General features: G+C 39.0%; 2 protein-coding genes across 2 annotated transcripts in view; both read left to right on the top strand.

The window, feature by feature from the left end:
• Positions 1-4,647: 4,647 nt before the first annotated feature.
• Positions 4,648-20,458, top strand: SLC25A17 (solute carrier family 25 member 17). Its single transcript, XM_035903291.1, has 8 exons — positions 4,648-4,703; positions 6,384-6,450; positions 9,450-9,601; positions 11,964-12,080; positions 12,782-12,927; positions 14,503-14,598; positions 18,760-18,842; positions 19,302-20,458. Exons 1-8 carry the CDS (start codon positions 4,658-4,660, stop codon positions 19,447-19,449), a joined length of 855 nt encoding a protein of 284 aa, XP_035759184.1. The 5' UTR covers positions 4,648-4,657; the 3' UTR covers positions 19,450-20,458.
• A 1,656-nt stretch (positions 20,459-22,114) lies between these two features.
• The window catches only part of MRTFA (myocardin related transcription factor A), a 128,708-nt gene continuing 128,151 nt past the window's right edge, over positions 22,115-22,671 (top strand). The window contains 1 exon segment of the mRNA XM_035903192.1: positions 22,115-22,248. Within this exon segment, the coding sequence (XP_035759085.1) occupies positions 22,115-22,248 (134 nt within the window).

The following is a 22,671-nucleotide window of genomic DNA, read 5'->3' as shown; positions in this document are numbered from 1 at the left end:
AGGGGGGTTGATAAACCTCGGGGCTGGAGCCTCCTGTGAACCCAAGAGGAGCTGCAGGTGTCCTCCCTTAGAAAGAGAGCGTGTAAGCATCTGAAGTTGGGCATCAAATTAACGATGAAAATGTAAGCCTCCCAGAAGTTAAGGTAGAGGAACGACGCTTCAGCTGTGTAAAATGAAGAGTTGTACTAAGCATCCGCGTTCTGCATTTGTCTTATAAACACAAATCGTGAAGGGTGAGGTGTCAATCAAAACATTAAATAAGTGCAATGCCACTAGAGGAGGTCTGTATGGATTATTGAATTCAGTTTTTCATACGACACTTGTAAATGAAAAAGTAGTGGTTAGTTTCTGTAGGCTTCCTAGTATGCCCGGCCCTTGAATGGATGAGTGCTAGCTCTGTAAAGAGCAAATCAGTCTTGTACTTCCAACAGATTAAGAATTTTAGCGCCATGTAGCATGTTGGACCAGATGTATCGATGGATTTCAAGCAAGCTGATGCAGCTCTACTCTTGGGTTATTCCAGACTGGCAAGCACACCTAAATATGTATTTTGGCAGTTGCTGACCTACTGTTCTGGCAAAACTTTCTGTTCTAATTTGAGTCTTTTAAGAAAACCCTCAAAATGTCTTCCACAGGATGAAAGTCACTAAGTGTAATTGAACCATCAAGGCTGATTCTAAATTGGCCTGGCGGAGAAAGGAAAAAAAGACTCTAAAGGTTGTTTTTATCATAAATAAAGATGGGATTATTGTCAGCTCTTTAAAGTGTTTTAAGTCTGCTTATTTATGCATCAAAGGCAATGGGGATTTTGTTTCCTCTTTAAAAACGTGGAACTCTCCTAAGCGATCTCATTATTGAAATACTGCTCACTCTCCTCTTGCTGCTGTAGAGAAGTTGGTAATACTGTGTAGCGCTCACTCTTGGCTTCTCCCTCTCGTATACAGATTCCTATAATGAGGCTGTGCTTCTGAACAAACTTTGTGGTATGAACCAAAATTATAAATCCAGCCATAAACTTAAAATGCACGATAAAATGGTTTAGTTCCTTGGTGGTGTTAATTAAGTTAATAGACATTCCTTGTATTTAAAGATGCTTATGTCTCTGCTGCAGTGATGTTGCTGTGAAGGAAGACAACTTTATGGAACCATTGGACTTCTGTACCCTTGTGACTTCCACTTTCTGTCACTAATATTCATACGTAATTTAAAGCTCTGGGGCAAGAATTTTTTCCTAAAACAAGATGGCTTTTTTTCTTGGGTTTTTTTTTTTACTGCCTTATGCTAGAAACTGTGATAATTTTTTGTTCTAGTAAAGATGTACTCATTGACTTAGAGATTTCTGTTTGCTGCTGTACTATATAAATTTTGGCAAGATCTTTGACTGGGTACTAATTATTCTGATACCATCTCACCATTTCTTTAAATTATTATAAAGCACGTTGATGTGATGCAAGAATTTAAAAAAAAGAAAAAAAAAAAAAGCAACGCACAGAACTGTGCTGAGGTAATGAGTCAGAAGAACATGTCAGATCACAACATGATAATTTTTGTTTCTGTTCTAGTAGGATGAAAGTTCATGTATCTTCTAGGCTACCTGGTCAAACCTGGGACAAATGAATTGTTTTTTCATCAGCAAAAAAAATCAGTGCTTGACTTCCTGTGAACTTAATTGTGATGGAATTGCATAACTATTCTTTAACTCTGCATATAGCTATGAAGTAACCTTCCTGTTACGACAGCTGTAGGAATGGGAATTTTTTAGAGGCATTATGGTGGTATATTGGCTGACAAAATAATTTTTTTTTATATATATATTTTATTATTATTATTATTTTTTAGAAAATAAAGCTTTAGGCTGTGGTCCTGCATGCTGCTTCTTGGCAGCAGTCGCCTCGGGCAGTTTGTTCTGGCCACTTACTGCCACCTCTTGGCTACTGCACAGCTGTTTATGTGGTGCTGCAGCTGAACAGGGAACTGATCTGACTGAAGAAGTAGCCCAGTGAAAAAAGTTATTTTTCAGCCACATTAGTTTCCTTGTCTGCATCATCTTATAGGTGCCCAAAAAGTTATGCCACCAGAACGGAGGAGGCAGGGATGCAAATACAGTTGACCAAGAGCTGGGGTTACTTAAGCCAGTTTGTACCTGTCCTAGTGATCGTTCAACGATTGCATCACTTGACTTTGCAAAGTGCAGAGGAGGTGGGGGGGAAGGCAGTGAGCAAGGCCTCACCCTTTCAGCAGTACAGGGTTGTACGCTTTATCATATGTACCTGCAATCAGTAATGCGAGTTGCTTTTTTTTTCAAGTGTGATTCAGTAAAGGAATCTGAGCCCATCTCAAGAGTTTTTGTTGCTGGGGAAGGGACTGGTCCTGCTCTTCTAGCCATGAGATCCTGTCTCTTCCATATGATGCTTCTGGCAGTCTCCTCGCCATGTAGTTGAGTTGTTCCATTTATAAACCCAGGAAGAAAGTAACTCTGTTTTTCTGAGTTTATTTCCCTCAATTTAGCAAAAGGAGGGGAGAGGGTACAAATTATCTGTTATTGGCAGTAACCTGTTAATCAGCTGAGTTATCTCATGACATTCTGTTGCGCTACAGCTTCATATGGTTTAATCCATTTTTAAGAAGCCTGTGAGGCTCATCATGTAGGAATGGTTCAAAGCTGCACCAGGGGAGGTTTAAAGTGGACATTAGGAAGCATTTCTGTACCGAGAGGGTGGTCAAACACTGTAACAGGCTTCCTAGAGAGGTGGTTGATGCCCCAAGCCTGTCAGTGTTTAAGAGGCATTTGGACAATGCCCTTAATATGCTTCAGGTCAGCCCTGAAGTGGTCAGGCAGTTGGACTAACTGATCGTTCTAGGTCCCTTCCAACTCAGTCTATTCTGTACCTTGTGTCCACCCCTTTGTCTTGTGTGCTGCTACCCCAATTATTTTCCAATTTCCATTTTCTGATTTTTGAATGCAAGTGTTTGTGTTGCTATATGGTGGATTTGACCAAGAGTAGGATTTGGGATAAATCTCACTTTGGGAGGATGGAAGCAGGTTAAATGGAGTAGGGCAAGGCTGGAACTTGTAGTGACTGTGCAGTCTTGTAGCTGTTTTGTGCATAGGTGCGTGTAACTGCATTTTGAGGTTGGCTTCAGAGTTGCTGTAACGCAGCTGTCATTAATAGGTGTATTTTGGCTCTTTTCTGGCACTTCTTTTTGTGCTGATACTAGCCTTCTAACTGAAACGTATTTTTTGTAAGTTTTTAGTCAGATGGGTTCATTAATCCTACTTGCTCTCCAGCTGTGTACATAGTAGGTAGAGACCGAGCAGACACTGGACCAGTAGGTGGGAGAGCAGAACCAACCCTTTTGGCTAGAGCCCAAACTAAATGGGTTAAAATAACCAGGTAATTGTGGCCAGGTTTTTCCTTTCATCTGCTACCTGCTGTTATGAAAACTGGGAAAACTTAAGCCTTGTTAAGACTTCAACTGAGACTTGGTGAGGAAACAGCACCTGAAAAATAATCCTCTGTTGCTGGTTGTAGAGATAGGTCCAAGCAGCCTGCTCAGGAGCTGGAGTGTTTCCAGGGGCAAACTCGCTTCACTATATGGCATAACATAGTTCTAGAAAAGTTTAAGTCAGACTGTGTAGTGTGCTTCAAACGCAGTGCTTGGGTGACTTGCGGCATCCCAGACCTTCCCACCGTTTAAATGGTTTGCATGGCTACTAATGGAGGAGCGCCACAGCTTTAGCAGCCACTTGATGCATTTAATACTGCCATAGAGTGTTAACAGGTTTACACCAAGCCAGGGTCTTTTGGGGTTAGATGCCTTTTCCAAAAGCTGTGCAATATTAATGCTAGAGTAGTAAAGAATGAAGAAGCTGAATGGTGGTGGAGAGAGAGGGAGCAGTGGCTTGATAAGGGCATTTGCAAATACAGTATTTAACCCTGTTGTAAGGGAGAGTGGCTGCTGGCTCTTCCATTTAGGGGATTTAATGGCTGGACCGCACAGGAAGTGAAGAGAGATTTGGATTTGCAAGAAGTGAATCTGGTGACATCTAGGTCATGATTTAATTCGTTATCTATAATTCATGCCACAAGGGGAGTCTTGGTAGGCAGATCTTTATTGCCTAAATTGGAATTCAGTACAATGCTAAATTAAGTCCTAAAAAACATTTACTGTTAGTTTTTTAATGAAGAAAAGTGGTGGTTGTTTTTGTTTTTTTTTTTTTCCTTAAGTCAAAACCAGGTTATTGTAACACAACAGTTGGTTGTGTCATATTCTTCCTTTTTTTTTTTTTTTTTTTTAAACCAGAGATTGGGTACTGGGACTAATGGGATGCAGAGAAAGTGCAGTATGCTACATGATATCCACATTATTATCTGTCAACAGACTTCAGAAACTTTCTCCTTAGGCAAAAAGCTTCTAATGGTTTTAATTTTAGCTTGATCTAATACAAGAGAAAAAACTTGGTTTGTAACTGTGGGACCAAAAAACACTTTAAAAAGACATTGTTACGTATAGAGTTTATCCCCTTTTTAAACTTTTTCAGTACACTGGTTTCTGGGTGAGAAGTGGAGGGCTACAGAGTCTGGTAGGCATCTGTACAAGCAACTGCTACACTATACAGCCAGTTTATTTTGTTTTTCAGGGCAGTGTGACTGCAATGACTGTATTTTTTCCTTTGGATACAGCTAGGCTTAGACTTCAGGGTAAGTGTCAAACTCTAGTTTCTTTGTACAATGGTGTTTCTGTTAATCTTGGCTTGGGTGCTTGTAAGGGTGGTTGTAGGGGGACCTACGTGGCATGAGCAGTCTTTCTCGTGTAACACTAACACAGTTTAATCACTAACACCATTTTCCCAGCTGAAGGTAATTCTCCCTATTGAAAGTATTGCGCAACCTTTTAATTAGCTGAAAAGCTGTGTGATGTGTGGCCAGACATGGCTTTTACATCGTTATCTAAGAACAAAAAGGAAAATAAAGGTGTGAGATTACACAGGATTACATTTGTGTGTTGCTTTGGATGCTGAGAACACTTCAAAACGCAAGGGCAGTATCATGAAAAACTAGTCTAGAATTATTCCTGAGAATGGTTTAAAAGGAGAAATCAGGGTTAGAACTGGGAGTAGGAATGTCTGATATTTACAAAAATGCAATCTGGGTGTAAATTTTGGTGTTCTAATGATTTACCTCCTGGTCAAAAGTTACAGAATCACCAAGCATTTTAGCACTATGACTAAAGCATTATTAAGAACTAGAGGGAGAGCATCAGCCAGCTCATCAGACATATGTGGCTGAGAAATGAGCAGCATATCGCTGTTGAGCTGCTTTCAGTGCAGGAAGAGACAGTGTTTTGCTACGGTTTAGCTGTTTGCAGATTAACTGTAAGGGATTGCTGTGCTAATGGTGCTAGTCTGGACTCCAAGGTACAATTCTGAGAGCAGTTAGGCAGGCCCAGTTCTAGTCTCTATGGTGAACCTACCTTCAGTTCATGTCACATCTGTTAGGTTAGGAATTGGTAACTGCAGATACTGTGGTGCCCAACAGAACCTGCTAGTCTGGGGAAGAATGAAAAAAGGAAGCAGCCTCACCTAGCAAATGAAAATAAGGAGATGCTTTCTGGAATTGCTACAGAAGTAGGGAATGTCTGTCCAAGCTTACCATGAGCCAGCAGTGTGCCCTTGTTGCCAAGAAGGCCAATGGTATGCTGGGGTGCATTAAGAGGAGTGTGGCCAGCAGGTCGAGGGAGGTTATCCTTCCCCTCTACTCTGCCCTGGTGAGACCCCACCTGGAGTACTGTGTCCAGTTCTGGGCTCCCTGGATCAAGAAAGGTGAGGAACTCCTAGAGAGAGTTCAGAGGAGAGCAACTAGGATGATAAAGGGACTGGAGCATCTCCCCTACGAGGAAAGGCTGAGAGAGTTGGGCTTGTTCAGCCTGAAGAAGAGAAGACTGAGAGGGGACCTCATCAACATGTACAAATGTCTTAAGGGTGGATGTCACGAGGACGGACCCAGACTCTTTGCAGTGGTGTCCAGTGACAGGACAAGGGGCAAACATAAGAGGTTTCAGTTGAATATGAGGAAAAACTTCTTCACTCTGAGGGTGATGGAGCACTGGCACAGGCTGCCCAGGGGGGTTGTGGAGTCTCCTTCTCTGGAGATATTCAAAGCCCGTCTGGATGAAGTCCTGTGCAACATGCTCTAGGTGAGCCTGCTTTAGCGGGAGGGTTGGACTAGATGATCTCCTGAGGTCCCTTCCAACCCTTGCCATTCTGTGATTCTGTGATTAAACATGCTCTTCTGGGATGTGTTCAGAACAGGAAAGAGAAAGACTTGAAAATGAATGCTAAAAATCAGAATGATCTAAAAGTTTGGTTTTCTGTTTTCCAGTTGATGAGAAGAGGAAGTCTAAGACAACACCGGCAGTCCTATTGGAAATAATCAAAGAAGAAGGCCTGTGAGTAGACACTAATTTTCCTCTTGTCTTCATGTAGGCAAGCTCTAAAACTAATTTGAATTTGCTGTGAGAGTGGAGTAATTAGTCCATGTGGGCAGATTTTTTACTTTGAATTAAAATGTCTTCATAGAAGTGTGATATGACTTACGTAATCTTATGTGTTCATCTTTAGCTAATTCGAATTAACTTTCTTGAGCACCTTATGCAATCGAGCTGTTCAGTGATGTAACTGTGCCTTCATTAGGGAGGTAACTGTGCTTCCTCAGAAATGTAGGTTTGTACACAAACATATCTTCATGTACCTGACAAACCAGCTTCGTTTGCCTGGATTCTTGGGTGTGCCCATTTCTCATAACCGAGACGAAACTTGGGGAGCTGAGCTACTTTCAGCAGAAGAATTGAGATGTGTTTCCCAGTTAGAAGGTTTTTCTCCTCCTGAATGTGTGGAAATAAACAACAAGTGATGCTTTGTGCTGATGAGATTGAAGATCTAGCTAAAAGCAGTTAACTTTCAGCAGTGCTGTGCTTTATTTGCCACACAGTCTCAGTTGAGCTGGCTGAGGAAAACAGTTGTATGTGTGTCCTTGTTACAAGTATTTTCCTAAGTGAATCCCTGGAACTCTTACGTAGAGCAGAGCTTCCAGGGCATTAAAGTTGATGAAAGTTTAGCTTGGCCAATAATGTTTTGCCACCTTTGAACTTGAGCAGTTGGCAGTTGTATGCATGAGTACTTCTCAGTCAGTTGGTGATCTCTTTTGTTCACATTCCTGCACTGCATTTGTTACATGAGTGTGTCAAGTAAATGTCAATTTTAAAAAAGAAAAAAAAGTAAAAAAGAAAAGAGGTTAGCTGAAATGGAGAGACTGCAAAAGTGGTCATCCTATTTTTCCTGTGAAACAGAAAAATCAGTAATTCTGGCAAGAGGTAAACTTTGTTTCTTCCAAAGGTGTTGGCAGGGCCTGGCTAAGCAATGGTACTAGTTTTAAAGATGGGTCTGGAATAAGAAAGCCCAATAAAAACCTACAACAAATCCAAAATCTGTGATGTGAGATCATAAACATCTTGTTCACATTAGTTTGTAGAGTCTCATCTCATATTATCCTTTTGTGAGACTGCTTTTCTCATCTAGATGTAACATAAAGCAAATAGATTTAGCTAATGGACTTTCTGTAGAAGTTTATCAAACGGCTTTGCTTTCTTCCCTGTACTTTCATCCTTTTCTAGGCGATGTGAAAGGTGTACACTGAATTCTTCTTAAGGTTGCAGTTTGGAAGACAAACTTAGGTTTTATTTGTGTGCAGAAGGATTTGTGTGTGAATTATGGATGCTAGCACTGACAAGTCATTCAAATAAACTCATGTTTTTTGTCATGGTTTCATGTTTTGTACTGTAAGATATTTTCTTCAAGAATTTCTGATTAATATTTTCAATAAATCAAGCAAAACCAAACTAACACTCTCAGTTAGAGGACATGGTTCCCAGAGGGTGTTTCTCCCCCTTTTTTTTTTTTGGCAGCACGGAAGAGAGAGGTGATGCAAAAATTGCTTTAATTCTACTCATGACTAACTGTATAGTCAGTTAATTTGTAATTGTAACTGTATGGTTAGCTAAGCCTGTCATTTCAAAACCAGTCCTAATAGCATGGTGTATTCCCAGCTACATGGGAGGGAGAAGCACTTGTTGCATTTGAAATTAAAACCTAGCATATATCATCATAAGAACAGTCAGGTGCTGTGTTTACTAGACCTTTTATGGTCTCGTTCTTGGGGATCCTTATATTCTGTATATTCCCAATATTTTAATGAATACTAAAGAGCCTCCATGATTACTGCTGGTCATTGAGGAGATTCTTATGCTCTTAATGTGGATACCAGTTCTCTACCTGTGCAGCTTCAGTGAAGGTACACATCATCATTATTCTTTTTGGATGTATTGTAGAACATGCCGAGGATGTAAGGCGGTTGTTGAGGTGCCCCTGTTCTACAGGCACATCAGGCCTGTCAGAGAAGGAAGGCTTCTTAGTCAGCTGTTATGAAATCATTCTTAAATCAAGATAGATGGCACACAAACAATGACAATTATTCACAACACCTGAAAAATAAGATAGCTGTGAATCATAAAGGGGCATTCAGTTTTTTATCTGTGATTAAGCTAGTTAAATTTAAATAGGTCATGTCTTTCTCACTTACCTGTTTTGCTGTAGACTTTACGGCAAGGCATTTATTGGAAATTCCTCCTACCTGCATGTCTCATGCCCTAGGTTGCATCTTTTGGAAGACTGTCCTTGGTGGAGTATATTAGTTTCAGTAACTAGTCTTCCATCTTTAAAATTTATGTGAAAATCCAGACAGATACATATTTTTTTCTTCCTTAGTTGTTTTTTTTTTTTAATTATTTCATATTGAAGGAGTAGTTGTCTTAAATTTTTTTCCAGCTATGTTAAGCATTGCTTTGTTTCCTTGGAGATGTGAGCATCTCTTTACTGGAATGTTATCTTTTGTACTGGACTGACAACTCTGTTTCTCAACAAAGGTGGGAATTCTCCTCATGCCTTGGTATGGTTTAATATATGGTTCAGACTGACCATATCAGTCTGTATGTTAACATACATACTTCAAGCATGTATTCATCTTCTGGATGTTTGTAATTCATCGCTGTCTGTTAGTAGAGAGCAAATACAGTGGTAATGCTCACTTTTGGAGTGAGTGACCCCCAAGCTTCTCACTGTAAATATATTGTACCTCTGCAGCTCCTTTTCAGTGGAATTATTCCTGATTACTACAATTTATAAATTTAAGTGCTTAATTTTTTTTTTTTATGGTACAGTTAGGCTTTTAGTATGGTATGATTTTTTGCCAGTAAAGGTAAAGACATATCTAGTTAGTATTGTATGTAGCAGACAGTATTGTATCTCTGGGACCCTCCGCCAACATGTAAAATGAACCAGAGCTTATGAATACTTTGCTGATCCCTTACCATGACTTTTTCCTTTCTGTTAGGTTGGCACCCTATCGAGGATGGTTCCCTGTTATCTCCAGCCTTTGCTGCTCCAATTTTGTTTATTTTTATACATTTAATAGTCTTAAAGCTCTCTGGGTCAAAGGTCAGCACTCAACCACTGGAAAAGACTTGGTTCTTGGGGTTGTTGCAGGTAATACTTAAATCTCAATTTCATCAAAAATGTACTTTTAGTATATTCTAATATTTTTCTTATGAAGTTCACTGGAGGTCACACTGAGTGCTTGTGCTTCCCGCTATACGCAGACCTGCTTTGTTGTACAGCTCTGTTTGATTGCTCTTCTGTGTCCTTCCCACCTCTTAAGTAGGTGCATAAACTTCCTGTTGTGAATTCTGGCACACAGCACAGTGCTCTTGCAGTCTAGTATTTTATTTGTGTCTGGTGTGTTGTTTACCACTGTATCTAAGCATTTTCTTTTAGATGTTGAAGACAAGTGGCAGTGAGAGGTGATAATTTTTTTTCAGAGGGAAAGATATATGCCAATTCTGAAATATTTTTTTATTAGGATAAGTAAGAGCTTTTAATGTAAGGATTTGGGTGCCAGTTCTCAGACTTCTTTTTGGATCATCATCTGCAAGTGACAGTAAGTCCCTATATATATGCAAGTACAGTGGGAACTTTATGTTCTTTTTCATCCCTTCCTCTCACGTGGATGCTACAGTGGTTTATTTGAAGGGGTGATGACACTAGTGGCTTTTCTAGCAAATCCAATGTGAAAAATTACCACTGTGTGCCTGTGTTTGTACTATTCTACAGGAAAAATTGCTCATGAAACCACACTGAAACAAGCCAATTTTTAAAAACCTGCAAAAAAAGGCCTCTGATTACTTGGTGGCGGGTGGTGTTTACTTTTTGCTAGTTTCTTGTACTTTCAGTGTGTAGGCACAATGAATGGCTGAATAGTTGGGGGAAAGTAAGGAAATAAATTCTTAAGTTGGCACCGGGGAAACTTTCTTATAATTACATTCTGGAACAAAGGCTATGGGAACTAAGGTAATAGCTTGTCAGTTAAATCAATTCTTCAATGTCCGTAGTTTGTATCCTTATAATGGGATAATATCTGGTGTAAATTGAAAAAATCCACTCGAGGGGTTTACTAATTCTCCCTACCCATCTCTCATTCTGTTTACTGGTAGCAAATACAAATTAGAAAAATATATTTTAAAACTTTATTTTCCGGACTGGAAAGGTAATTTTTTATCTTCTTTAACTGAGTCTGGGTGAAAAATTACATGTTTTGCTCTAACCTGTTGCTCCATAATGTAATCACCGTGACTTTGGTTAAGAGAGACTAATGTGGCTTGCCTTTTCCAGTGCTTGATTTTGCTCAAAACTTTTTGAGATCTGGTTGTAGTCCTTATGAAGGATACTGAAATATACTTATGTATATATTCTGTGTTTCTGAACCCTCTTAAAGGAAAAGAACAACAACAAATAGGGACAATGTAGTGAAGTTTCACCTTTTTCAGTTTTACTGTTCTTGATAGTGATCGACTGTGTCCATCCCAATAGAGTGGAATAATTCCGTCTCTCACTCAGACTCTGACGGAAGCAACCAGTGTGGAAGCAGTTGCTAATTTCTGTGATGCAGAAATATTAAGAAAGATCAGAAGCTTGTTTTTACATAGTTACTTCAAAGTAACTGCCTCGGTCATTACTGAACAGGAAAGACCTGTACCAGCTGATTGCAGAAGTAATGTCACTTTATCCTTCTCCCTGTTACTTTAGAACTGTACTTTGCAATACCTCTTTGTTGCAGCCTTATGTGTGCTTGTCCATTTCTCCTCCCCCATCCTACTTTCTGATACTCAACTTTCAAACTTTATTGTTGAGTTTTTTTACTGTGTGTAATCTCTTGTGATTTCTAAGCCTCATAAAATATTTGCAGAATCCTGTGTTTCCACCTTAAATGTACTTAGTGACTCTAGAAACCAGATATTCTCATTCTTTTGGCAGTGTAGGAGCTCTGTTTGGTAATCAAGCTGCATGCGTTTATCTGTTTTGATCTCTTCTCCTAAAATAATCCTTCTAACCTTATCACTCTGTTTCTTTCTGAAAGTAGGCAGGCAGCAAGTCATCATGGAGTGAAGTAGGGCATGAAACAGTAGAGTATCTTGTGCTCCAGTGTGGTGTAGTATGCAGCAAAGTAACAAGTTTACTTAAGATTCCTTCAACATACTCATATTTGGTGTGTTTTGGTGTTTGGTATTTTTCGGGTTTTTTGTTTGTTTTTTTAGTTTTGGGGAGAAGTAGCAGAAATGTCTTTACACTGCGTGCAATCTGCTGACAACTAATTCATGGTGGATCTGGGGGGGGGATAGCTGAAGTAGTTTATTATAAATAACCAGTTTAGTTTTGCCATTATGCTGTGTTAATTTTTCCCCCTTTTCCTACCAGTAATTTCAGTAATGTGTGAACTGGAGTAAAAGAGGATAAGAAAACACTGAAATCTTCTGGTTCTGGCTGATTTTCTTTGTGTTGTGTTTTATATTAGGTGTAGTGAATGTCCTGTTGACCACTCCTCTTTGGGTAGTGAACACACGTCTGAAGCTGCAGGGAGCAAAATTTAGAAATGAAGACATTGTACCAACCAATTATAAAGGCATAATAGGTAAGTGCCTGTTGTCTTCAACCAGAGAGAAAATTCATTAAATGAAATCAAGGACTCTGAAGTTTGAAGGCTTTTATTCATGTAACTGATTTCAGTCTGGAATCTCTATGCTTCCCTATCACTTTGCAGTCATGAGTTTTACAGGAAACTGGACTTGGCCATTTCTGGTGGTAATTAAGAGTTTCTAGTATGTACACCTGTAACTAACATGTCTTTTGCAAAGGCAGGTGTCTTACCATACAAATCCTGGAGTAGTAGTGGGCCCAGTGAGGTGGTAGCTGGGAGTCTGAGTTTGGACAGATAACCTGCAAATGAAACTTTACTCACCTTAATCTCTTGATCACCCACACATTCAGGCTGTCTTTCTTTTGTGAATAAATAAATGTTGTTGTTTTGAAGAAGGTCTAGAATACCTTAGTGTTGGTCCTGAGCTTGTACTAAAAAGAGCAGGGGTGTCTAGGCAGATGGTAAACTGTTTACATTAATGGTGATATGAGCAAGAACCTCCTTTGTCACTATTTTTCTGTTAACTTCCAGATTAGAATGGAAGATTTAAAAAGTTGCATAAAAGGCTGCAGTGGATTTTTATACACTTTGAATATTAGGCTTTAAGTGTAAGTTTTCTTATCTTCTACAGTCAAAATTACGTACTCAAAATTTTAATGATTTCCTCTCCCTGGCCCCCCTGCCTTTCTTCTCAGATGCCTTTCATCAGATAATGAGAGATGAAGGAGTCTTAGCTTTATGGAATGGTACTTTCCCCTCCTTGCTGCTGGTCTTCAATCCTGCCATTCAGTTCATGTTTTATGAAGGCTTTAAAAGGAAGCTTTTGAAAAAGCAGCTGCAAGTGAGTATGTTTTGAGGCCAGGTGATGGACATGTTCTGCTGTAAGACAAGTTCTTTGACATGCGTTACTTGAGCAAATTCAGAAATGTAGGTTTGGTTTTGGTTTTTGTATTTTTGAGGGTTTTTTTGAGTTAGTATATCTTCTAAAAGAGATCCATCATCATGACGTGACTCTTCCTGTAAAAATAAAACTGCACCTCTTGTCCACATTTGTTTAGATTTGTTCACAAGTCTTGATTTTAAAGTAGAGCTTTCAATCCCAATATGCCTGTTTTATAAGTAGGTACATACGGGCTGTTTTGAAGTAACTTCTTAACCCTTTCTCCAGTCAATCAAGTATGTTGAGCCTTTGAATTATCTCAGGTTTGTTCTGGACCCTGTCATTTTAATAACACTTTTTTTCCTGAAGCCCTCAATTTTTCAGTATCCTTTTTCCAAGGATGGACACTAGAGCCATCTTGTTTTTTCTCAAGACATCATAAATGAGGCTTGGGGTTTTTACTGTCTTTAGTCAGTACTGCAGCTGTAGCACTCTCTTTGTGCCTGATGGATCTATCCCGTTACATTATGGATAATACGTTTTTTTGAGCGACAAGCTGGGCTTCCCTCTGCATTGTTATATGCCTGTTGGCTAATTGCTGTATTTATTTCTTGTGTTTCTTTTAAATTACTTCATTCTAACTTAAATTAGGGCATGTTTTCTCCATGGTCAGTGGAGAGGGAAAATACTTTTTTCTCCTAGCAATGGTAGTTTTTATTCTGGACAACATTTTTTCTTTGTATTTGATCTTTTCCTGATTGTCTTAAATGTATCAGATTGACTTGCTGAAGATGTGCATGTGTGCATATCTCTGATTGCAATCAACATATTTTGCAAATTTGGACCTTGTTTTTATAAGGGCACCTATTTATTTTCAGTGATTAAACTGAAATTATTCACACTGTTAGACTGAGATACATTGTAACCAGCTTAGGCTATAACAATGTATTTGGTGCATTGTGGAACATTGTGGGCTTTGGAGGTGAGGATGGGCTTCCAGCAGGTGTTCTTGACTAATAGGGGATGAGATTTTTAGCCTATGACATCGAGACTAAAATTCTGCCTGATAGCATATGTCTCAGGATTAGAGAGTGATGTTCAAGGAGTCTTCCGCTGTCAGCTTTTCACAAGTGCTCTGTGACTTGTTAGTTTAAATGTTGCAAAAGCTGAAATGCTTATTGATTGATGGTAAGTTTAAATGCTATTTCTGTATCTCTTGTTTACTCTCGGTGCTTTAAATTGGTCTAGTTGTATTCCTTTATCTCCACTATGTTTTAGTAACCTAGTTATAGTGAGAAATGCAAAAGCTTGTGAGCAGGTAGAAGTTACAAATAAACTTTAGTTGTGGGAAAGTAAGTTGGTTGAACTATAAATAACTCTTTAAAATGAGAAGACCCAGAGACTTCATGAAATCTTTATGCCAAAGATACTTAGATAACCCGGTAGCAGGTACCAGTACAGAATCCCCAAACACATGGGGGTAACTGGCTGTTCTGGTACTATGTGGAAGTAATATGTCCTTTATCTATTGAACAGCTCACGTCTTTGGATGCTTTCGTCATTGGTGCAGTAGCCAAAGCAGTTGCCACCACGGTCACTTATCCTCTGCAGACAGTACAGTCAATTCTGCGGGTAAGTAATAATTTTATTTCAGGGTAACTGCCTCTGACTTGTTCTGTATAATGCAAGCCTTGTTCATATGGCTTGTTTTTCTTTGTGTTAATGAACCCATCATTTTGGGAGCTCCTCTTGCACAATGCAGGTTAGTGATCAGGATGCTTGTCTTCTTTGATCTTGTACTGACAGATTGTGATAGAATTTGGTATTACTGGTGCACATTTGTTTCAAGTAGCTGGTAGGAATGACAACATAATGCATCAGTACAGCGTCTCATGGAAGCTGATGCACCCATACTTCTGGGCACTCAAAAATGTAGATTTACTTCTTTGAGTATAAATAGAAAATGTGTCAAGCGGGAAGTTAAAATTAAATCCTCTAAACCCAGTTTGTTTCCAGATGACCTAGGGTAGTCAAAAAAAGTTCTATTCATAGGTTTTGTTTTATTTGGATGATGGCCTGACCTTGTCAGTAGCCAGAATGTGATTCATCAGGGGAAGATGAGCTCCCTCATAAATAATATCTTTAACCACTTGCCCGGCCTTGTACGCTAATTGTAGTGGTAATGGAAACACTTGCATTTATTCTCACTTGCAATTTCTGTGTATGCTGGATAATGCTGCAACCTTCAGTATGTACCAGTACTGTCATAATATTGAAACAAGGCAAAGTTGGGGGAGGGGAAGAAACTTGACCATACATAAGCAGGCATACTGTAGCTTAATTTCTGTGCTTTTTACTCTATTTTTTGTAAGTTATTTCTTGATGATTTTTCTAACAGTTAAATATTAATAAGTGTTTCCACATGAAATATAATGCTATTTTCCTAAGTAAGGAGAAGCCCTAACTTGCCTGTATGGTAAAGCCTTTATATATGTTCCAAAACATGTATCTTCCAAAACTTGTATAGATTTGGAGAATTAGTTGAATTATTTCAACGGGAGCCTTCCATGCTAAGGGTGTCACTTTTCAGACTTATCTAATAGATTTTTCTTGTTAACTGTTCATCTGGAAAAAGCGATTTGCATGCAAATTTTGTAATTAATTTAGTTTTTCTTCTCTGTAATTAGAGTGGAATAAATGTATTTTGATTTTTGATAGCCTGTAAAAAGATAGTTTGGATGCTCTATTTCAGACTAACAGGACATCAATATATTTACTGTGTGGTTGCTGCTACCCTAAAAAACTGCTGGGTAAAACTTGTGTGCCTGCACAGCTTTCTACTTCACCCTGATGATGCACAAAATGGCATCCACGCCGTAGTTTTGTTAGCAGTAATTTTTTCTGAAGTTTTTCTAACTTCTGAGGATCAACTGAGCTAGTGCCTTCTTTCAATTTCTTATCCTATTTTAACAACCTGGACAAGTCTCAGGAATTAAGCTACTAACACAGGCTTCTCTTTCTGAAGTGACAGATACAGAAAAACATTTAAGCAAATTTAGCTTTGCTTGAATAAGTTGCAACATCAGCCTATTTTTAATTTGTGATGCATTTTATGCCGGTGTGAAGGAGAACTGGAAGGAAAGCTGGAGTGCTCTGTTTTAGCTTTAGCATTGCACAGCAGTGTAATTTTCATGGGGCTACGTCGATGCAACAGCTTCAATCCTTGTTCCTTTCCATGGTTGCTATGGAAATGGTTACAATCTTGTGACCATTATTTCATGTTTCATCTGTCTCCTTTTGGCTTTTTGAATAAAATTCTTCTGTCTCCTGGTGACAGTGTCATTCTTTAAAAAAAGGGCAGCTCTGGTAAGTTGTGCTGCCAGTATGATGTGCTAACCAGCTGGTGCTTACTGCTCCACCTCAGTTGAAGTCAGCTAGTTCACTGCTGGCTTGCCTGAGCAGTGATAAGTTGCCTTTCTGCTAGAGCACAGCTAACCATCAGTGTTGTGGTGGTGGGATTCTTCTCACAGTGGCCCACTGTGAAATAGAGTGGCCTATATGCTACTTCTCCATGCCAGTCCATCCTCTCCCTGTGATTATGGGGAATACAAGGACCCTGTCTCTAGTTCCGCAGTCACTAGGGGTGCCTTCTTTCCCTTTGTTCTGTGAAAGGAAGAATGGCCAGGAACCTTGAACCACCTCTGGTGAGAACAGCAGAAACGTGCATCTCTGATACCTGTGCTGTCCAGTTCAAACTTGGGATACTCTGTAATGGGTTTTCTAATCTAAAGCTAGCATTGTTATATTTGATGATGTTTTTGTCACTCACAGTAAGTGATGTTTAAAAAAAAAAAAAAGCTATGACTAAAAGTTTTGTATTTTCAGAAATAACATTCTGCATGAAGTATACTTTTTATAATTGTGGGTTTTTTTGAAACAATTGTAGCAGATTTACACAAGCTAATACAAACTCAAGATAATTCATAAAAAATTTACACATCATAATTAAGTTGTGTCATCAAATTAGAAGTACAGGCCTCTTTTCAACCTTAAACCTTTAGAAACTTACTATTGTTTGGAAGTTATTAGGGTTCTTTGTAATGAAGTCTCTTACACCTTTGCTTTCAACTTTTTGGCAAAGTGCTCTTCTTACTTCCATATAATGAACAGTAATCCTGTGTAATTGATAGTGGTAAGCAGCTTCCAGCCTTGCCATTTGCTGTCTATCTCCTTTTCAGCCATTAAAAGTACATGGTGCTAGCGTTACTCATTTTGTAGTGAAACCGTTCTTTAACCTATGTGTCGGTAAACAGTGGATGAATAAAGGTGCCTCTGGAGAAATAGCAACACAAAATGTTCTTTGTGATCCTGGGTGAAAAAGTTCCCTTTAAAACTCAAGCCTCTTTTCTCTCGTGTAGAGAATGCTAGCCCTTTTGGAAAGTCTTCTGTGGTAATCAGTGAAGTATTGACATCCTAGGGAGAAATGAACCTTTTTTTCCCCCTTGATGAACCTTTGCAGTACAAAATAGTCTGACGGTGGAGAAGAGAGGAGAAGGAAGCACCTAATCTTTGTGTAGTTTGGAAGTTTGAGTAATCCAGGTGGTGACTGGCACTGTAACTTGGAACCTAGTTAGCAATTTTTTGGGGGTATGTCTGAGCCTTTGACAATAATCCTTAATGCTGATTTATCAATATCAAATGAGCTAGTTGCTGATGAGAAGATCGTGGATTGTGAGCACGTATTTGCCTAATAAAGGGAGATTTCCAACATCATTCTGTTGCTGCTGTTTCCATCTGAGTTCTTGAGGCATATAGCAAAGGGACCTGTGTTATCCTGTAATTTTCTTGTACTTTCTAAACAGCCTAAATCTGCTTGCATACTCTACCTACTGTCAGTGGTAATTTATTATGTCTGAGAAGTACCAGTTGCCTGAGTAAGTTCTGGGAGAACTCATCCACAGGCAGTTGCTCAAGTTCACCTTTCTTAGCACAGAATAGTAACACAGGCTTCAAAAGCTATTTGGCTATGTTGTTATAAATACAAGTGTGGCAACCCTTGCATATTAATAATTCATAGTTGCAGCTTGCTGACAGTACTATCGACCTGTGTTGGATAAGACTTATCAGCGAATGCTAGAAAAGGAGTTGCTGAAATTGCTAGTTTAACTCTGAGGCATAAAATTACAGCAGCAGCTATCATGTCTACTAAAAAACAGTTTGGGGATAAACAAACACAGTAAGTAAAAGAGAAGTAGTATTTAGGCCAGGTAGGTGGATCAAACAATTTTTGATTCTTCCACAGCAGTTCACATGTAAATGTTCTGCTCAAAGACCATTGCTGGGCATAAATTTTGGGTTCAGCTATGCAATCTCAATGTAATAATGGTTTGCAGATGTATGAGGCTTTGAATCTTTGTTAAATGAAAGCTGAGCAAGCCAGAAAGGACTTGCTTTGAATGTCATATACTAGCTGAGACTCTGCAAATTATGCTTTTGAGATCTTGAAAACTGTTTCCTCCAGAACAATTGAAAGAGAGCAAATACAGGCATGTGTAACACGAAAGAATCCATCTTAAAACCAGAACAAATTACTGTAGCACATACAGTTTTAATGCTTGCTGCGTAAAGTTCAGTAGTGTGAGCTTTGGCCTCAGTTATTTGCTGGTGGCTAATATAGCCTGGTAAATGTTAAAAGAAGTTTAAGATAGGCTCTCCAGATTTTAAGCATGCGTTGGGTTCTCTGCCTAGCAACCATGGGGAAATACTACAACTAAATGCTCTTCTTTTTTTCAGTTTGGACGCCACAGGTTGAACCCAGAGAACCGAACACTAGGCAGTCTTAGAAATGTTCTTTACCTTCTTCAACAGAGAGTGAGGTGAGCTTTCTGGTTTGTTCTAACATAGTATAGAAGGCTTGAGTATTACTAATATGTTTAAAGTGTTGCTGGATCTGACTTTTATTTCTTTTTGCCCCCCTTAAACTTGCCAGTTGAGTCAACCTGGGTTTTGTAGTATCTTGCAGAACAAGTACACAAAACCAAATTCTCCAAAATACCTCTACAGTAAGTGTTATCAAGGATATCTGTGGATACCAATTTATTCACCTCTCATCTTGAAAAGAAGCAAGTTTCTTGCACAAAAGACTTAACTTTCTGCAGAATTTTCTCTTTAAAATATTATTAAATATACCTGACACTCGAGATCAAGAATGAATTTAAGATTCTTATAATTGTCATTAACTTGTTATATTAATTCTTCTTTGTAGTGTACTGATTTACTTATGGAAGGCTATTCACACTTGTTTTCTTTTTTGTTTTTTTTTTTTTCCTCCTTAGGCGTTTTGGATTAATGGGACTCTACAAAGGCCTTGAAGCAAAGCTCCTGCAGACAGTCCTTACTGCTGCTCTTATGTTTCTAGTGTATGAGAAACTGGCCGCCGCAACCTTCACAGTCATGGGACTGAAGCATTCACGCAGGCATTGAAAAAGGAACCTATGCCAAAGATTATGGGGTCTAGATAACATGTTCCATTTCTCAGACCAGGCTGGGTAACGAAAGGTCCTCACTTCCTCTTCCTTTTTAGCCATCTCCATTATTTGGAGAAATTTGGAATACACTCTATAGGACCTGTTGCCATGAATTCAGGGATAGCCCATTCCCTACTCTTCTGTGGACTCGCTATGTTAAACAAAGCAGAGACCTTATTTAAGCACTTGACATGAAATTTTAACTAGTTTATGATTGATCTTCTTGGCAAGAATGAATATCTCTCACTATGCTTTCTTGTTTTCCCTCAAATCATCCTCAATTATTCTTCTATCTTTACCTTCTGTCAGCAGTTGGTGGGGCTGGTTTCCATGTTATTTTCCTTGACCTGTGTTTATACCACTTCGTATTTGGTTCATTAAAACAATTCATAAAGAACAAGATTTTTGACATAGTTTTCTTTTAACTTCAGGTATTTTTGTGAGACAGAGTGATAGGATATTGTCCCAAATATCTGGTAGTGAGACTTCTGAACTGCCAGAACGTACGTTACCAGTGAGTAGGCATGCTGCCTTCTTGAATCCACCTATTTTGAATTTTGAAAATTTTCAATGCAGATACTGCCTAGATAGCAACATAACCTTTTGCTTTTTTAAGCTGAGTAGCTCAAACTGCTTCAAGAAAACAGGCTTGCTACACAGAAGTACGTGACGTTCTCTAATCCTGGTTCCTTGTGAGAATAAGTGAATTCATGCCATGTTCTCATCCAGACGGGGAGCACTACCCCATGCTTCAGAAGTGGTATGCCCTCTCAAAAATGTGCTTTAATTATTTTTCCACTGATCTTCTCAGACACTTCCCTGACCATAAAGCATAAAGGTCATAACTGTTGTCGCAGTTAATGTAAATATATATGTTCTTTTTTGCATAGTTTTGTTTAATAGTCCTAGTCCATAAATCCAAATAAATCATGCTGTGTCATCATTAAGTTTGCAGTAGGACTGTTCCGAAGAACAGTTTTATATTTGAAGTATTGAGAAATTCCATGGTAGTTTAGCACCGAGAATGTCTGGGAGAGGAATTAAGTGCTGCAGGAAATACGTTACTGAATTGTTAAATGGCACCCTTTTTTGGATCTCAGTTGAGTCGATTCTAAGCATGAAATAGGAATGCAATCCTGCAGATAATGTTGTCTTTTGAACACGAATAAAAACTCTTACATTGACTGCTTCTTTTAAGAGTATTGGGAGTATCTGTGTACAAGAAAAATGATCTTCTTTCAATGCTGGATGCTTTTCAGTCCAAATGGGATTTACATATGACAAGTAAGAATGAAAAAACACAATGAGCTCTAATTATACTTTGATAGATTACATGAAATTTAATGCAAGACTCTGTAGACCTCACCAGTGGAGAAGAAACAATCACAATTCTGAGAATTTCAGTGAAAATACTCTGCTGTCTGAACTGAGTTATCCGGTGGAAAGATAGGCTGCTGTCTTTTTGGTGGTTTTAATAAATTTGGAATGAATAGTATGGCTCTCTCATGAGCTATGGCACTTTGAAATTCCAGCTGTCACAATAATTGTGGGAAGCTGAGAGGTTGTTGTCTTTACGGGAACTCAGAGTGGTTCTGATGCCGTTGGCTGACATCTGCGTGGCTGGTAAAAGCTTCAGTTCAGTGTCTATCAGATTTTTCTGGTCTGTGGCATGAAGGAAGTCCTGCAAATACATGAAGATTTTTCTGGTTGCTTTACCCATAAGAAAGTAAGTGAATGCTTGCTTGCTACTTAGCTGAAAAATACTTGCCTACCAGCCAGTGGTTTCAAAGGAATAAAAAAGTGTCTTTGCAAAAAAGCTGAATGCAGAACAACCGTCTGGAGAGGAGTGCCGGCCTTTTCTGGGTCTGTGTTACTGCTAAATCTGAAGTAGACATTTTGCACTAAACTCTCTACTCGGCTCTACTGACCAGTTGTTATGATGAAACCGTTTCATAAAGGCATGAAAACAAAAGTGATGGAAGCCAGGAGCATCTTCAGCCTCCTTTTAGTGATAGACCTACAATATTTAAAACTTGGTTTTGCTCCTGCATTCTGCAGTGTTGATTTAGACATTAGACTGAATTCACCAAAAGACTTAATCTCCTGTGACTGAGACAAACTCAAGGTGGTTGAGGAATTGCTCAGTTGTTTGTTCAATCAGCAGGCAAATGGTCATGTTACAAGTGGTACCTCCACCTAAGTTTTCTCAGGTGTAGTTTGAATAGATGATGACATTTCCATTAGAATTGCTAAAATTATTTCAGGCTTCAGAGGTGTATGTGGGTATCTTTGAGATTAAAAAAGCATAACTTATCAAAGCAAACTATGAAAGAAAATATTTCTAATCTTAGTACTAAAGTTGTAAATCACCCGTGGTAGAGAAAGACTGTCCAGAAGCAAAGTCATAATACAATAATTTTACTATATTTTAAAATCTATTTTCTGGTGTCCTCCTCACAAGCAAAGGTAGAGCTTCAGGTATTGTTATAAAGACAAGATTCAGCTAATCTGGCTCTGTAGTTAAGTCATTTCACTGAAAAAATAGTTGTAGGAGAACACGTTTCCATACAAGCAGCACAAAACATACAAACATTCTTTTAGACAAAAGTGACTCCTAACGGATGTGGTTTGGGCATTTGGAGCTGGAGACAGAGTGTGAGGTGCTGTGGCACAAGCAGCTCTACGCACAAGTATTTGCGATGGAAGCCTCGATTCTGGGATTGCTGTTGCCAGTGCGCTGCATTTCTGCCGTGTGGTCAGTATGTAACTGCATGTGCCAGCCAAAAAATTGCGTCAATTCACTTCTAGAGAACCTGATGGAAAATACTTGCATCTTGAAGTGAAAAACAGACTTTGTCCCTCTTCTTCTTGTTTTAATGCTATTTTTGAGGGAATAAAGAAGAGCTGATTACAAAGGGCAGCAGCAGAGAAGATCGTCCGTCTTAGCCAAGTTTCATCATGGATAATTCTGTCCTTGCCTCAGTTTAGGAGATTTAAATTTAATCCTGTGCTGTTCTTTCTCTTGCCTGCCCCACACTTTGACTGAAGCTAGGAGACCCCTAAGGCACTTCAGAGATTGTGAAGCAAGAGGCTCCTCAGGTGGCTGTGATGTTTGGGATGAATTCTGCTCCTATTTTCTAGACCATGCCTCTCATCTTTACATAGATTGCCTCTATAA

This window comes from Egretta garzetta, unplaced genomic scaffold (genome assembly GCF_000687185.1).
Source record: "Egretta garzetta isolate BGI_Z169 unplaced genomic scaffold, ASM68718v1 scaffold51, whole genome shotgun sequence".
In the NCBI taxonomy this organism is placed as follows: Eukaryota; Metazoa; Chordata; class Aves; order Pelecaniformes; family Ardeidae; genus Egretta; species Egretta garzetta.
The sequence above is the reverse complement of the archived record's forward strand: the minus strand, read 5'-3'. Positions and strand labels throughout refer to the sequence as shown.